The 15,450-nt window shown below is 40.5% G+C and overlaps 1 protein-coding gene across 4 annotated transcripts in view; it reads left to right on the top strand.

Annotated features, from left to right (window-relative positions):
* inpp4b (inositol polyphosphate-4-phosphatase type II B) overlaps nucleotides 1-15,450 on the top strand; it is a 191,560-nt gene that overhangs the window by 29,201 nt on the left and 146,909 nt on the right. For 2 of the 4 annotated variants that reach the window (XM_026171319.1, XM_026171316.1), the window contains exon 3: nucleotides 14,477-14,595. In XM_026171319.1, the coding sequence (XP_026027104.1) occupies nucleotides 14,477-14,595 (119 nt within the window). Of the gene's footprint in view, nucleotides 1-3,792; nucleotides 4,181-14,476; nucleotides 14,596-15,047; nucleotides 15,424-15,450 lie in introns of those variants that run through there. The other 2 variants (XM_026171318.1, XM_026171320.1) reach the window with 2 other exon arrangements.

Here is a 15,450-nt window from a genome sequence, read left to right as displayed (position 1 = left end):
AACTTATGACCTTGTATTGATTATCGGGGCCTTAACAACATCACAGTGAAGAATAAATATCCACTCCCTCTGTTAAATTCTGCCTTCGAGCTCCTTCAGGGGGCCACCATCTTCACTAAGCTGGACCTGCGCAACGCCTACCATCTGGTAAGAATAAGGGAGGGGGATGAATGGAAAACAGCCTTTAACACTCACCTTGGTCATTTTGACCTTGGTCATGCTGTTTGGTCTCACCAATGCCCCAGCTATTTTTCAGGCCCTGGTAAACGACATACTCCGGGACTTCATTAACCACTTCGTCTTCGTTTATCTAATTTTTATCGCCGTTTCATCTGCAACTATAGCCAGCTCGCTCTACCCCTGACTCATCTCACCTCACCCAAGGTTCCCTTCCGCTGTGATGAACCGGCTCACCAGGCTTTCTCTTGCCTGAAGGAGCACTTTGCCTCTGCACCCATTCTCATCCAACCCGATCTCAGTCAACCCTTCATCATAGAGGTGGACGCCTCGGACGCAGGAGTGGGGGCGGTGTTCTCCCAGCGACAAGGCGGTAAGCTTTATCCTTGTGCTTAATTCTCTCATCGTCTCTCTCCTGCAGAGAAAAATTATGATGTGGGGAACCAAGAGCGATTGGCCATCAAGCTGGCCCTAGAGGAGTGGCATCACTGGTTGGAGGGAACTGCCCAACCGTTCGTGGTTTGGACGAACCACAAAAACTTGGAATACATCCGGTCCGCGAAACGACTCAACGCCAGGCAAGCCAGGTGGGCTCTGTTTCTCACCAGATTCCAATTCACAATCACCTACAGACCCGGCTCTCGTAATGTCAAACCCGATGCCCTCTCACGTGAATTTGCCGCCTCCGAAGACGCTGCCCAGGACGCCCCCATTCTTCCTTCCAGGTGTGTTGCCGGGGCCCTAGCCTGGGAGATTGAGTCAGCTATTCGAGAGGCCAAACGAACGGAACTGGACCCTGGTACAGGTCCCCCGGGCCTACTCTTTGTTCCCTCTACTGTCAGATCACGAGTTTTGCATTGGACTCACACGGCCAAGTTCACCTGCCACCCTGGGGTCCACTGCACCATTGCCTTCCTCCAACGGTTCGCCTGGTGGCCGTCTTTAGCTAAGGACCACGTCAGTCAGCCAGCCTCCGGCCTACTCCAACCTCTACCAACCCCTGGCCGCCCATGGTCACACATTGCAATGGACTTCATCACAGGCCTCCCCTCCTTACTATCATTGATCGTTTTTTGAAAGCTGCTCACTTTGTCGCCCTTCCCAAGCTCCCCACTGCTTTAGAGACAGCTCGACTCCTGACTAACCATGTGTTTCGCCTTCATGGGATCCCCACGGACATTGTCTCTGACAGGGGGCCACAGTTCACTTCACGGGTCTGGAAAGAATTCTGCAATGCCCTCGGAGCGCAGGTCAGTCTCTCCTCTGGTTTCCACCCTCGGACTAACGGCCAGACAGAACGGGCCAATCAGGAACTCGAGGCGGCCCTCCGGTGCTTGGCATCCACCAATCAGACAACTTGGAGTGAGCAACTCCCGTGGGTTAAGTATGCCCACAACAGTCTTACCTCCTCAGCCACCGGGCCGCCCTTCTTTGCACAGCTGATCGCAATAAGCGCCTGGCGGACCGTCACCGGACCCCCGCACCTGCCTACACACCAGGACAAAAGGTTTGGCTATCTACCAGATTTGTTCCGCTCCGGGCTGAGTCAAAGAAACTGTCTCCCACCTTCATTGGTCCGTTTGTTATAGACTCTCTGGTTAACCCGGTTTCTGTCAGTCTCAGATTGCCCCGAAATATGCGGATCCATAGCGTGTTTCATGTGTCTCAAGTGAAACCCTGCCTGTCCAGTCCTTTGTGCCCTCCTTCCAGGCCCCCGCAACCCGCCTGGGTCATCGATGGCCACCCGGCTTTCACTGTCTCTCGGATCATGGACGTCAAGTGCCGGGCGTAGCCTGCAGTATTTGGTGGACTGGGAGGGCTACGGGATGGAGGAGCGGTCCTGGATCCCGCAGGCTGCCCTGCTGGAAAAGAGGTGAGTGAAGGGGAAGCAGTGCATCATGGGAAGCCCCCAGCAGCCTAGGCCTATGGCAGCATGAATTCAACTTCGAATTTAACAGGGTGCCGATGAAGAGAAGCCAATTTGGGATAAATATGCTCTACTTTTATTATTAATAGTAGAAGTAGTAGTAACATTATGTCACGGCCTGGGGGATCGGCGAGACGCTGATCGGCCTTTTTCTTTCTTTTCTCTCTCTCGCGCTCTCTCTCTCCTCCTCTCTGTCGCCGGGGCGGAACTCATTGTGGGTTCACGCCCTCGGCCCACACCCACGGAAAAGAACACACCTGATGCCCATCAAGGTGAACGGCATTTAAGCCAGGAGGTGACTGCTGGTCTTCGCTGGATCGTTGTCTACCACGCGTCAGTGAGAGTCAAGCTACAGCTCAAGATAAGTCAAGTGTCTTTTGTGAATATCGCACTTATTCCTGGTTCCTCATCTACAGACCCCCTGGATAACCTTTCCCGTGTGAATCTGTGTGTCAAATGTGAAGAAGGGAACTGCAGTCGTGTATGTGGAGAGTTGGAGAGCGAGTGATTCCCCCTTGGATTTCCCTGGAGCCCCGTCCCTCACATTGTTGTATATAGCACTGCCCAGCACTCTCTGTATATACACCTGGGGAACTCTGTAAATAAATCCTTGTGTTCAGCTGATTCAGGAGTCCCACGTTTGAGTCCCCTGCATTGAACCTTAACACATTAAATCTAATTTCTTCTTGGCTTAAAACTTAAAATGAGAGAATGTTTGTTTCTCAGTTTGAATATTTGATGTTTTTTCTTCTACTATGTTTACATTCTGCAGCATCCACAGCTTCTTTGCCTTTTTGGAAACCAGGTTGCAATGGCAAATAGTTAACATTAATCCAAGGTTCTATATTCAGTGTGAGCGCCCACATCATGACAAGTTGATTGATTGATATAAGCACAGTGGAACGGTGCACCGGCACCTCTGTCAGCTAAACCTTCCTGCAGGTTCTCTGCATTCATGTGGTGCTTTCTCTCTGCCTGCCTACCAAACAGATATGTAATTGTAACAGAAAGTTGTCTTTTTCTTGTTTGGTTTATCTTGAGTTTTACAGTTTAATTTAACTGCCATTTCTTAATGACATTTCAGACAATGGAAACTTCTCACTGGAAGCACTTTGATCTAACCTTCTCTTGTTTTGTAGCTGCCAATTAGTTTTATTTCTTTTTTTAGATCCACAGTCAGCTGCTTGAATAAACCCCATGGTTTTTGGTTGTTACCACAATACCCTTGAAGTGTCACTCTTAGACTTTCTATTCTGTTGTGTCCTTCAATTAACAAAAGAAGAATAATTTCACATCAGCATTTAAAGAAGCCCTACTGGAATTGTTTTATTTATTAGCTGTTGGTTTTTTTTAGCCTAGACAAGCTCAAAAATTCATAAAATTATTTACATTCGTCAGGTCTGATGAAAAATTACATATTTTAATTGTGTCACACATGTGGGGCAAAATTGCTCTGGAGAGCCACCTATGAGTTGTTAAATGAAGCCATTTCCTGAGCCATATTAAATTGTGCAGCTTTTGAGTTTTCATGAGAGGGCGTGGCCGTGACGCCACAGCGAATTTTGATCATTTACATTTGCTCTCATTCCCACAGATGTTTGGTTCAATCTGGACCAAACTTCTCTGCCCCAAACACATTTTAACTGCCATATTTGACACTGGTGACAGCGCCACCTAGTGGGAACAGGAAATGTCATGTTTTACACTTTGGGATACAGCGTAGAGGTGGATGACCCCAGCAACCTCAAATTTGTCCAGGAAAGCCTGAAGGAGTTGGTCTTGTGTTACATTGAAAACTGTAACACAAAACTGTCTGTTGCTGGCAGGACGATGAATTTCAATGTTCCACCATGAAGAACAAAACTGCTGTAACTCAAAGAAATCCTGTCCAACCGCTGCCAAACTTCGCAGACATGATAAGAGTCCCACCCTGAACACACTGATAGCGCCACCTAGAGTCAACACGAAATGTCATGTCTTATACTTGCATGTGCTGCTCTTCACAGGTTGAGCACATCCACCTCAAAAGTGGTGAGAATAACCATCAGGACATTATGATGCTTCAGTGTGAAAATTGTGAGTTTATATTGAACGGCACACTCTGGTGGTATGGCGATTCACCATGAAACAGGAAGTAATTTTGAGGGACTTGGAAAACTCAAAAACTCATTAAATCTAGCACCGAGCTCCATTGTGATGATTTAGCTCACAGAAGTAGCACCCAGTGTGGTCTTCTGCTGCTGTAGCTTATCTATTTTTATCTATCTATGTTGTGCATTCAGAGACGCTCTTCTGCCACCTTTGGTCATATCATTTGGTTATCAGAGCTACTGCTTCCTGTACTGAACTGCAATATTTTCTTCTTTTTTTCTCAGTGTAAACTCTAAAGATGGATTTGTGGGGAAAATGCCAGTAGATCCACAGTTTCTGAAATAGTCAGACTAGACACCAACAACCATGCCAGATTCAAAATCACTGAAATCTACTTTCTTCCTTATTTTGTTGCTCAGTTTGAACTTCAGCAGGCCATCTGTATGTCTAAACAAATGATTGTGCTGCCATGTTATTGGTTAACTGTACATGTGTTTAATGAGCAGTTGAACATATACTATATACCACTTCATTTAGTGGCCAGTTAGTGTAGTTTAGCCTTCTGTTGCTGTGTGGTTTTGCTTAGCTGTCAGCATGACAAAGTATACCGTCTTCCATCTTAAGTATGGCCCCTGTTCTGTTATTATCTAATGCGTTAATTAGTTGCTTGTTTTACTCTGTGCTGGTCTTTTTTATCGCTGTTGTTGGTTTTTGTGGCTGGGACAAGCAGCTATTCTGCCCTTTATTCCAGAGAACATTTCTACATACATCCATGGCACCATAAAACGGAAACAAGTTCTAATATACCTGGAAAAATATGTTGAATCGGTGACTTTTTAAGGCAAAATTTGACAGCAAAAGTCAGATTATGTCTTGTAATTTTGTTCAAAAAGCTTTATCTATAATTTTGTCTTAAGCTATCAAATGAAATGCAGAAAGGTAGATTGCGATGAAAGGGCTGCTTCAGCCCAGCTGGCAGTGCAAGTGCACCATCACATCTTACTCAGCTTTTATCCAAGTATTCCAAACAGCTGAATAAGTCGTCTGTAGTGACAGTGAGTTCAGTTAAACCTCAGTCTAGTGGTGTTGCTCTGGGTTTGGAAAGCCACTATTAATCAACTGGTTCAGAGACAATTGAGGAGGATTAAAAGTGCTATTCTTTCTTTTCTAAATTCCACAAGTCAAATATCAGTATAGTTTATGTGTCTTAAATTACAGTAGAGTACAATGATGGTTGCTAACCAAGGCTGCATCTGAAATCCCTTAGTAGGCTATAACAATATGAGAGATGTTGGAAATCTTGGTAAGAACCCAAGAGTGTGCAAAGTGCATACTATTACAGTATGCATTAGGATTTAGGCTCTTCAATAGATGATTATGAGCTAGGATATTAGACCCAGCTGCTTACTTAAGTATCCATAAAGCCATAGTAAGACATTTTAAAATAATAGTCAACTGAATATTAAACATAAAAGCATAATAAAATTCCTCAGTTGTCAAACTGCTGCTATAACTGCAGTCCAGACCACACATGTTTGGGTAATTACACATCTTTATATTTAATGATCTGTATTTTGGTACGAATGCAAAAAAACAGTGATTACTACAAAAAACCTAACCAGCTTTGATTGAATCGTTTAATACACTCTTTTAACACATAGTGACGAAACTTTAGCTGTCAAATTCAACAGGTTACTCAAACTAAGCTGTCATCTTAATATTTTGTGGAAAAGAAAACAGACAAAACACAGTTAATAACACATGCCCTTTACCAGGCTTTCACTGTTACCACATAACAGTCATCTCTTACTTTGGGGTCTTGCTTGCCTTTTAGTTTAGCTGCTCAGCTGAACTGAGTTCAAGTGCTTAATTTGACCAGTGGAGAACTTCTCACCTCTAGACCCTTGGTTGCTTTTGCTGTTTCTCTTGGATAATTATCCCTGAGTTGTGAAATATCATGAGCTTTTCTTCTTTCTCCACACTTTCTTCTTTCCATCATTTTGAAGTTTTATTTTTCTTTAATCAGTCTGTAGAACTTTTCGTTCGGTGGGCTCTCTTTTGAGTATATTTTTGAAAGCCAACTTTCTGGGATTTCTATCTTGCAGTGAATCTTCAGAGGCTCTGGTCATGAAGCAGTCTTCTAACCCACTAACAAGGAAGCATGCACACTTACGTCTTTAGTTGCTGTGCAGCCTTAGAGAGTTATTTATCTTCCCCCATCTAAGTTATCTCCCTCTCGACCGCAAAACCTGTGTGCACGGGCTTTTTTTTTAAATCTTTCTTTTTTTTTTAACTAAAACTTTTTTTTTATCTTCTTCACTGACATGGTTACATCTCTAATATTCTTACTAGTTTATCTCTATGGGCAGGATGTAGATAAGGTCATCTACTACCATATTTGGTATACTAATACCACATTTACTTGAGGAAAAGGTACGAATGGTTGCATGAGGCATAAAGTGTTTTGAGTGCTCAGGTAGAATAGAAAAACATTTTAAAGGCACCAGTCTATTTAGTTTATGATACTATTTTTCAATTATTAGACATAATTTTAAAACAGTACTAACACGGAATAAAGTACATCCAAAAATCCATGAACATGCAAAGCTCTAACTGAAGTCTGGTAAACAAAGAGGTTTCTTGTTTCTGCTGCTTTTATATCTGTAGCCTTGTAATGGCTGCATGTTGTCCATTTACTGTAAACTGAGTTATTTCCTTTCATAATTCACTCTATGGTCCCCTGCTGTGGCACAGCACTCACAGACTAATTTAGCAGCTCTATAGTAAATACAGACAGAGTGATTCATCTAAAGAAAAAGGAGACAGGGTTGTTTATGGTTTCAGCAAAAAACTTTTAACTGTAATATCACAGAATGAAATGCTGTATTTTGAATACTCGTAAGTGAGTCTCGTGATGAGACAAACCCTGGAGAAGTGGAGGAATTAGCAAATTTGATTTAGTCTAATGGAATCAAAAGTCAATTTCAGAATTGATGTCACAGGGTTTGGATGTAATAGATGGGCTATTTTTATCAGTACCTCTGACACAGGCTCTTCAGATTCTGGATCCAGAGCAATGTACAATGCAGCACATTTGACTCTTTTGAAAAGCACTCATTTACATTTAAAAAACTTTTGGTGTCTTGATGTTGTTTTTCTGAATGTTTATTCGGGCCAAAATATGTTTTACTTAACCTATTGTAATTTTTTTTTGTTGTTATCAAGAGCTAAAGCAAAGGATTTCCTCAAATATTCCTGTGTCTGTTCCTTCTTTCTGTGGCTGTGTGAGATTCCGGTGTACATCCATTTCTTTGATTTAACCACTCGTGGATCTCTTTTGGAAGAACCACAACATGATGAGTGATGGTTTAAGAGTTTATTCCTTCTGATATACCAGATTCCCTTTCTTTGATCAACAATTTTAAAATGAAAACAACAAATAAGCGTATACTAAAGTACTGTGCAAAACAACAAACAACATTGTCATCATAAATATTGTTCCTCTCTATGATCAATCAGGTATTTGAGCTCCTTAATCAAACTATATAGAATATTTTTTTCACATTGTGTGAGGTAGTTTGCTGTGTTTGAATCGTTTGACAGAACGAGTTGCTTAAGTAATGTACGAGCTTTAACTTTGAATCCTATATCCACAAGTGCAGCTGAGGCTTTTTAAAGTACTGTATCCCATACTTAGTTACTACAGAACTTAGATATTTAAAAAAAAAAATTATATCATTTGTATCGACCCAGTTAAACACAGACATATTTTTTTCTTTTCTTGGTAATTCAGTTTGTTTTAATTCAGTTACATCTGTGAAGCTCCCACCACACGGTTTTTATGCTGATGTCAACTCTAGAGAAGGTTTGAAACTTTACACTCACCGAGGCAGCTCTGCAACTTTACATGGTCTGAACACTTTGTGGGTGAGCAGCTGTTACAGGAGTAATAACTGCAGATGAAGAAATTTCACAAACTGAATTGTTGCAACAGTGGCATCCTATTACAGTGCCATGCTAGAGTTCGGTGAGCTGTTTAGAATGACCCATTCTTTGACAAATGCTTGTAAACAGTGTTTCTTACTCAAAAACAGTAATGTATCACACATTGCTCATTGCTTTTCTTCATCACTTAACCAGAGTAAGGAATTCATTACACCACTTGATATGTTACTTCCCTGTTACTCAGTAAAATGACGTGAAATGCAGTCTCATAATTAGCTGTATAAACCTCAGGTTTTTTTCAAGTTAACAGAAACTCGACAACACAGAGTTGAGAACCAGCCCAAAGAGACTAAAAAGTAACTGGCACAGTAATTCTACTTTTGCATGAACAGTTACCTGTTGAAGTTCAAGCCCTTGCTGCACTTTACTATCATGCTCTCATCCTTTTTGAAAATAAAAATAAAAGTAATGTTTATATCTTCACCGTAGACCGCTTCACCATTTTGCCTCCCACCCACCCACACACAAACTGAAATGAGCTGATTGTGTTATGAGGGAAGAAAAAAGCATGTTTATTTAATTTTTTCCCCCCCGGTGTGCAGACAACTGAAGAACCTTTGTAACAGAAGTACATAATTGTAACTGCAGTTTAATTGTAGAATTTAGTTTTTTTGTTATATTACTGCATTGCTAAAAAATGTAATGTGATTACAGTAATGCGTTACTTTAAAACAGATTGATTATAGATTGCAGCTGGTCCAAAGTAAAGGCCAGTGAATTAAAAATGGAAGGACAGGTGGTATAATTTAATAACAGTACTGTTAAGCTCTTAAATCCTCTTTGTTTTAATCTGGACCTCGGGACAACTAGGATGAAGTGGGAATGTGGAAACTTAAAACATCAGAGAGGTAAGGAAGTACAAGCCCATGCAATAAAATCTTAATATCAATCTTAAGCCTGACTGGAATTCAGTGTAAGGAAGTCAATATAGGCGATACGTGGGCCTGCTTGCATATGCCAGATAAGTTGGGTAACTGCATTTTTGGACCAACTGCAGTCAACCAAGCAACAACAGCCTGCCATCTAAATAAAGACTGTTAAAACTGGCTCAATGAAGCGACATGACGGCATGAATAAGCTTTTCACATTCTTCTAGGAAAGAAACAGCTTGACCTTCACAAGTATCCAAAACTCAAAAAAAGTTAGTTTTACTTGTTTATAAAGGTTAAAGTACCTTCAAAGATCATTCCCAGGTTCTTTACATTGGGGAGTCTCCATCTTTAAAGGCCAGGGGTTGCCAGTGTTATGGAAGTCCAAACAACATGACTTTTATTTCTGATCATTTAAACTATGACAGTTTAGCTTTTTAGCAGGCAGTGATAAGGCCTGTCAGAGGTGTCATAGTTTAAACAGAGAAATCTACGGCGAACACACCAACATGTACTTTAATGTTTATTGTTTGCTACGCATACTTCATTTCAAATAAGAGGCAAGTTTTCTTCATAAATCTAACTATTGTGTGATTTCTGGCCTCTCATCATGTATTATGGTTAAAGTCACCAACTGTTATGGTGACTGTTGTATAATGTATGAAATACACATTTTTTTCTGTATATTGTTTTTTTACTGTATAGATGTTAAATGTTAACTGAGAACTGGGTGTAGGTTTTTGTAAGATTTTCTTTAATAATAGTTCTCTGTGAAACACGACAGACTTTCACGCTGTCACTTTGTTTTGTGAATTACCATCCAAACCCTACCTTTAACTGAAGCCCTTTTAAAATTTCATGCTCTTAGTCGACCTTGAAGAAAATATTTCTCTGCTTTATTTGATCAAGATAGGTTGAAAAGGAATAGTAAAGGCGCAGATCACAAAAAGCTTACATTTTTTATGGTGAAAGCATTCTTTTCTTTCTCTCCCTGCTTTCTTGCAGATGAGTTTGTGACAAATGCTCATTAAAACCTGTCTTTTTTTTTTTTTTTATGCTGCTCTTTAAAATGCCAGCGACAGTCACCTTGACAGCACCATTGCCTCTCCAGTGTTGTTGGAAAATGCCTGGTTTTGAATTTGTTTTCAGTGGGTGGTAATCACAGTGTCTGTAAATTTGTCTTTATAAATTGAGGTTTACTATATCCTGGATGCCCCCCTGTAATATATTAGAAGGTGTTTTACAGCATAAAAATACCAGTTACACACAAAAACACTTAGTCATCCTTTTTCACTTCACTATGTTAGAAGTACATCTAAACCAGGGGTGTCAAACTTAATGCTTGGGGGGCAGACTCTGCAAACAGTCCCATCCCACCTTGGAAAATGTGAATGTGACCCTATTGTTATAGCTTTTCCTTTTGATAAACAGCGCAGCCCAATTGCTATTTATGGTACAACAAAATAATAATATAACAGATAAACAAATAAATGACAGAAAAGTTCCCTTTTTTTTAATCTGCTATAGAAATTTCTGTTTAAAAAATGGGAGAAAAAAGCAGAAGTTTTTTTGTAAATTAACAAAAACTGTATATTTTGAACTACCAGAACTTTTTTCTCCAATTTTACAAATTTATCATGTCGTTTTACTGTTCCGGCCCACATAAGATCAAAGCGATTAGTACTCTAAGCGATCGGTGTGAGAACCGGGCAGAACACTTACATTCTCTTCCACTAGAGGGCAGTACACCTACCAGCAGTGTTGCCAACTTAGCGACTTTGTTGCTATATTTAGCGAGTTTTCAGACCCCTTAGCGACTTTTTTTAGAAAAAAAAGTCGTGAAAGCGCGTATCGCTTTTACTCTCAACAAGCAGCGGGTGCTGTAATGCAGTCAGTTATTCTTTTACTCTTTTACTCTTATGCTGTTTTGTGGATCACAAGGTTTAAAACTACTTATAAACACACACACAAAGTAACTCCACCAGAGTGCCTATTTCGGGTCACTTTTGCCGGTCCAAGCCCGGGTAAAGGAGCAGGGTTGGAATTGTGACATTAAAAAAAACAATAATTGCTAAAAGAAATTTAATTTGTAGTTCTAAATAAACTCTAAATGCATTTAGGACGTTTTTTACTCACTTTATGTCTCTTCCACGATGTTATTTCTCTCTCCAACAACATAGGTTACAATTAGATTGGCATGACCAATTATGCAAATTAGGCGATGATGTCATTTAGCGACTTCTAGCGACTTTTAGGACAACCAATAGCGATTTTCGTTACTGAGGAGTTGGCAACACTGCCTACCAGCTCTAATTAAATGGGTCGCCAACTGCCAGTAAAACAGACGAAGAAGAAATTACACGCTAGCCATGTTCTGAGAAGTGGCAGGGCGTTATAGGGCATTAAATATTTGAAAAGAAAAAGTAGTCAATCTGTCCTGGAGAAAATTCCGACCCACATGAAGACCCTAGTTTGGTGGTGTGCCGTGTGATTTTTCTAATGTGAAATATGTGCCGTGGCTCCAAAAGGTTGGGAAACACTGGCCTAAACATTATATTCAGGCTGATGTAGATACCGCATGAAGATATGCCTTTTTCATAAAGTTTCACCCACTGAATCATATTGTCCATACGTCTTAGGTTATATTTTTTGTTTTGTTCTTTTGCACACTGATGTAAGGTGACCACTCATTGCATGCCCGAATTGTGCTGCACAGATAAAATGCAGCTTTTGGATCTCATCCAGGGAGGTTCACAAACTTTTGTCATTACTGTTCTTGAGTGCATACAAATGCTAATTAATACATAATTTCAGAGCCATATGGTGTAATTTACCAAGCTGGATGGTTTTGAGCTTTCATGTGAAGCAGCTGTGAACATTAGAGTCACATCCTTTGTGTTTTTGTTCAATGTGCTGAAAAACTATAACAGCAGACGTTAGCATTCTTCCATCTCCAGACCTCACATAACATGCTTTGAAATATTCAGGAAAAACCAAGAAGCTTTGTTGCTGTTTGACTTCACTGCTGTGCATCTGACTCTACCAAGGAGATCACAAGGTTGTCTTAGTGGATTCGTGTTTATCATTTTAGTTGTGATTATCGCTGGCATCAGCGAGTGTTCTTAGTGCATCTTATAGTATGCTAGAGAGAGCTGCTGTTCGGAACCATTCATTCAACCTGATTTGCTGTACAGAAGTCGTGAGATAAAAATTCTTCCTGTCCTTGAAAGAAATGAGTGCTGAGTGACAGGCTGCTTTTGATGCCAGAAATGAAAGCCATCATAAAGCTGATATCTCACTGCCGGGGGGGAGTTTGTCTCGCCTTGCTGCCATTTTAATTGACTGCTGAGGCAGCAATTTTAGTACAGTGCTGTGTAAAAGTCCTGAACCAACCCTCATTGTTTATTCTGCAAGGAAAATGGGCAGAGGTGGCAAAAGTACAGACATTCTGTACTTAAGTATAAGTACAGATACTAGTAAAAGTTGTATAAGTTGAAGTTGAAGCCTATACGTTTACTCAAGTGAAAGTAAACATATAGGCTGTGAAATGTACTCAAAGTACAGAAACCAAAAAGTACTTCTTTGGAGGACGTTTCTACCTGCTATTTTTGTGCAGCAAAACCTGAGCCTTGTCCAATATTTATATAATAATAAAATAATAATAAAGTTTAATTCTAATAAATGTACCCAGCTTACATCAGGTACGTGGAACACTAGCAGAGAAAAAAAGGAAAATAAAAAAAGTAGTTCTTTTTAAAATAAAAGTAAAAAGTTCCCAAAAAATAACTACTCAAGCAAAGATACCTGAAAATTCTTCTTCTGTTTGGTTATGACCACTTTTATTCTTCAACACAGCCTGAACTCTCTTAGGAAAACTTTCTTGTTTCGTCAGGAATAACTCTCCAGTCTGCTTGAAGGACATTCAAAGCTCTCCTTGGGATGTTGGCTGTGTGTAGCTCGGACTCTGGGGAGGCCAGTCCATGACTGTTGGGTTTTTCTATTGCATGTTAGATCAAAAAAATGACAGAACTTTTCTGTGTTCATAATTTAACACCACTGGCTGAAATGCAGCCCTAAATCCTAACAGAGGCTCCACTCTGTTTTCCACGTGGCTAACGACACCGCTCTCCTTACCTCCTTCATACATATTGACGACAATTTGGACAATTTTAAATTTGGATTCATTACTCCATAAGACCTGTTTCCACTGATTTTCATTCTTGATCTTGTGATTTAACACACTTCAGGCTTTTCTCCCTGCTTCCCTTCCTTAATGGTTTCTTGACAGACACCCTTCTACTGACACCATTTTTGATGAGGCTTCAGTGAACGGTAGATGGATCTCCTGAAGGGCCTAATGAATCTTTAAGGTCCTGTGTCAGGTCTTTGCTGGATTTATTTTCCTATGTCTTAAGGACATGCATTTCAGATGACTGAAAGACATCAGTTATATATATATCATTTTCAGGTTTTTTTTTTTTTTTTTGACCTGCCACTTCTTCTTTTATCCTCCACTTGTCCAGTTTCTTCAAATTATTTTAGGACACACTGCACAGCATGCCAAGATATGCCCGATTTTCAGCTAATAGATCTATGTGACTCACCTTGTTGGTGCGAAAATACAATTTATTCCTGGCAATTTATGTTTTGCAGATTCAACTAAAGAAATGGGAACAAAGTGTTTTAGTAACAGGCTGCAGGCACTTAAAAATATAATTTAAAAGATGTCTGTTATGTCTCGACACGACACTGGTTCGTTCCTTGAGTCAGATGTCCTTTCTCATAGATGAGTTTGTTTTGGGGGTTTGAGGTCTTGATGCATAAAGTAAGACTTCTTGATTAAGGTTTAATATTTAAGAGTATTTTGGAAATATATTGAAATAATAAACATGACAACACATCGATTGAGCTTTCAAATATCATGTTATCTTTATCATAACGAATGTGACATATTTGTTTAATCTAAGTTATGTGTGTGTTTTTAGAATCACTGGAAACTAAAACTCACTGAATTAGTCCTAACATGCAGCACGTGTAGCTGCTTGGGTCTTTTGTGATGTTGTTTTGCACTTTCACATATGAATTTTAATATATAAAGCTACCTTGGCTGTTTTTTCCTTTCTTCTTGTATAGTTTATTGTTGTTATGTTATTATTATTATAATACAATATAGTTTATTTATATTATATTATTGTTGCCTTGTACTGTTAGTATTTTCTACAGTCTAATGTCATGTTTTGACCCACTGTCATGTGATTTGTGTCACTTCACTTTATATCCTAAAGGAAAATCTTCCCCTCTCATCTTTCATCCCCTTCTCCTCCCTTCTATCCTCTCGTCTCCTGTTTCTCTCCATCCTCTATGCTCCCTGTCGGCTCTCCCTTCCTCCCTATCTTCCTCTGTGTAGCCTGTAATGATCTGGTGGCCTCAGGCAGAGACAGGAAGCCCAATGCTTTGGTCCAGGTGGCTGTCATAGATCCCCACAAGCAGCACCTCGTGTCTCACGCCTGCACAGAGATAGTTGAGGTAAGGCATCACACGCACACGCACCATCCTCTTGCTTGTCTCCGGCCTATGATGTTTGTTGTTTTGCCGTATCTCTGGGTCACCAAGTCTCCGTTGGTATTCTCTCCATCGCTGTCTGCCCTCCTTTCTATCAACCTTGCTTTTCCATCTGACTCACTGAACTGGAACAGACAATGAGCCCTAACCTTCTATTTCTAGTGACAGCTGAGTCCAGACATTCACATGAGTGACTGTGTTGCGTGTCAATCATGCATTTACAGTACATATACAGTATGCGTTTGTGGGTTTAATTGTGTGTGGGTAAAACAGTGAGAGTGTTTTGCGCTCTTTGACCTCTTTAAATTCTTCTTCTTTTACTTCCACCGTGACAGTGTTGTTGCTGAGACAGCAGCCACATGAGTGTTTTCTGGGCAGCAACAGCTGCCCCCGTCCCACTTTGGAACACCCACCTACACACATGTGCAGAGGCCAACACACACACACAGTCCTTTTTTTCTCTTCTCCTTCCTCATATGAGGGCAAAGTTTCCAGGCGCATAGAAAGGAGACACTATTTCCCTCCTAATCCAGTAAAGCTAAATTAGCATAACCGTCTCTTTCAAAAACTGATTTCAACTGCTTTTCCCCTCAGTCAAGGGAGCAGCAGAGTATGTGTGTTTGTGCATGTGTGAGTGGAAAGACAGGATGTGGTAGGACACTGTATGCTGGCTCAGCCAGCTCTGCAGACACTCTGAAGGCTGCTGGAGTTTTGATTTCATGGCTGTAATGTTAAGGATTTGGAGTATGATCTGAGGATATGAACTGCTTTTGTCTTCACACAAAAAAAAGGGTACGTACCCATTCATTGTGATTTAAT

This window comes from Astatotilapia calliptera, chromosome 6 (assembly GCF_900246225.1).
Source record: "Astatotilapia calliptera chromosome 6, fAstCal1.2, whole genome shotgun sequence".
In the NCBI taxonomy this organism is placed as follows: domain Eukaryota; kingdom Metazoa; phylum Chordata; class Actinopteri; order Cichliformes; family Cichlidae; genus Astatotilapia; species Astatotilapia calliptera.
The sequence above is the reverse complement of the archived record's forward strand: the minus strand, read 5'-3'. Positions and strand labels throughout refer to the sequence as shown.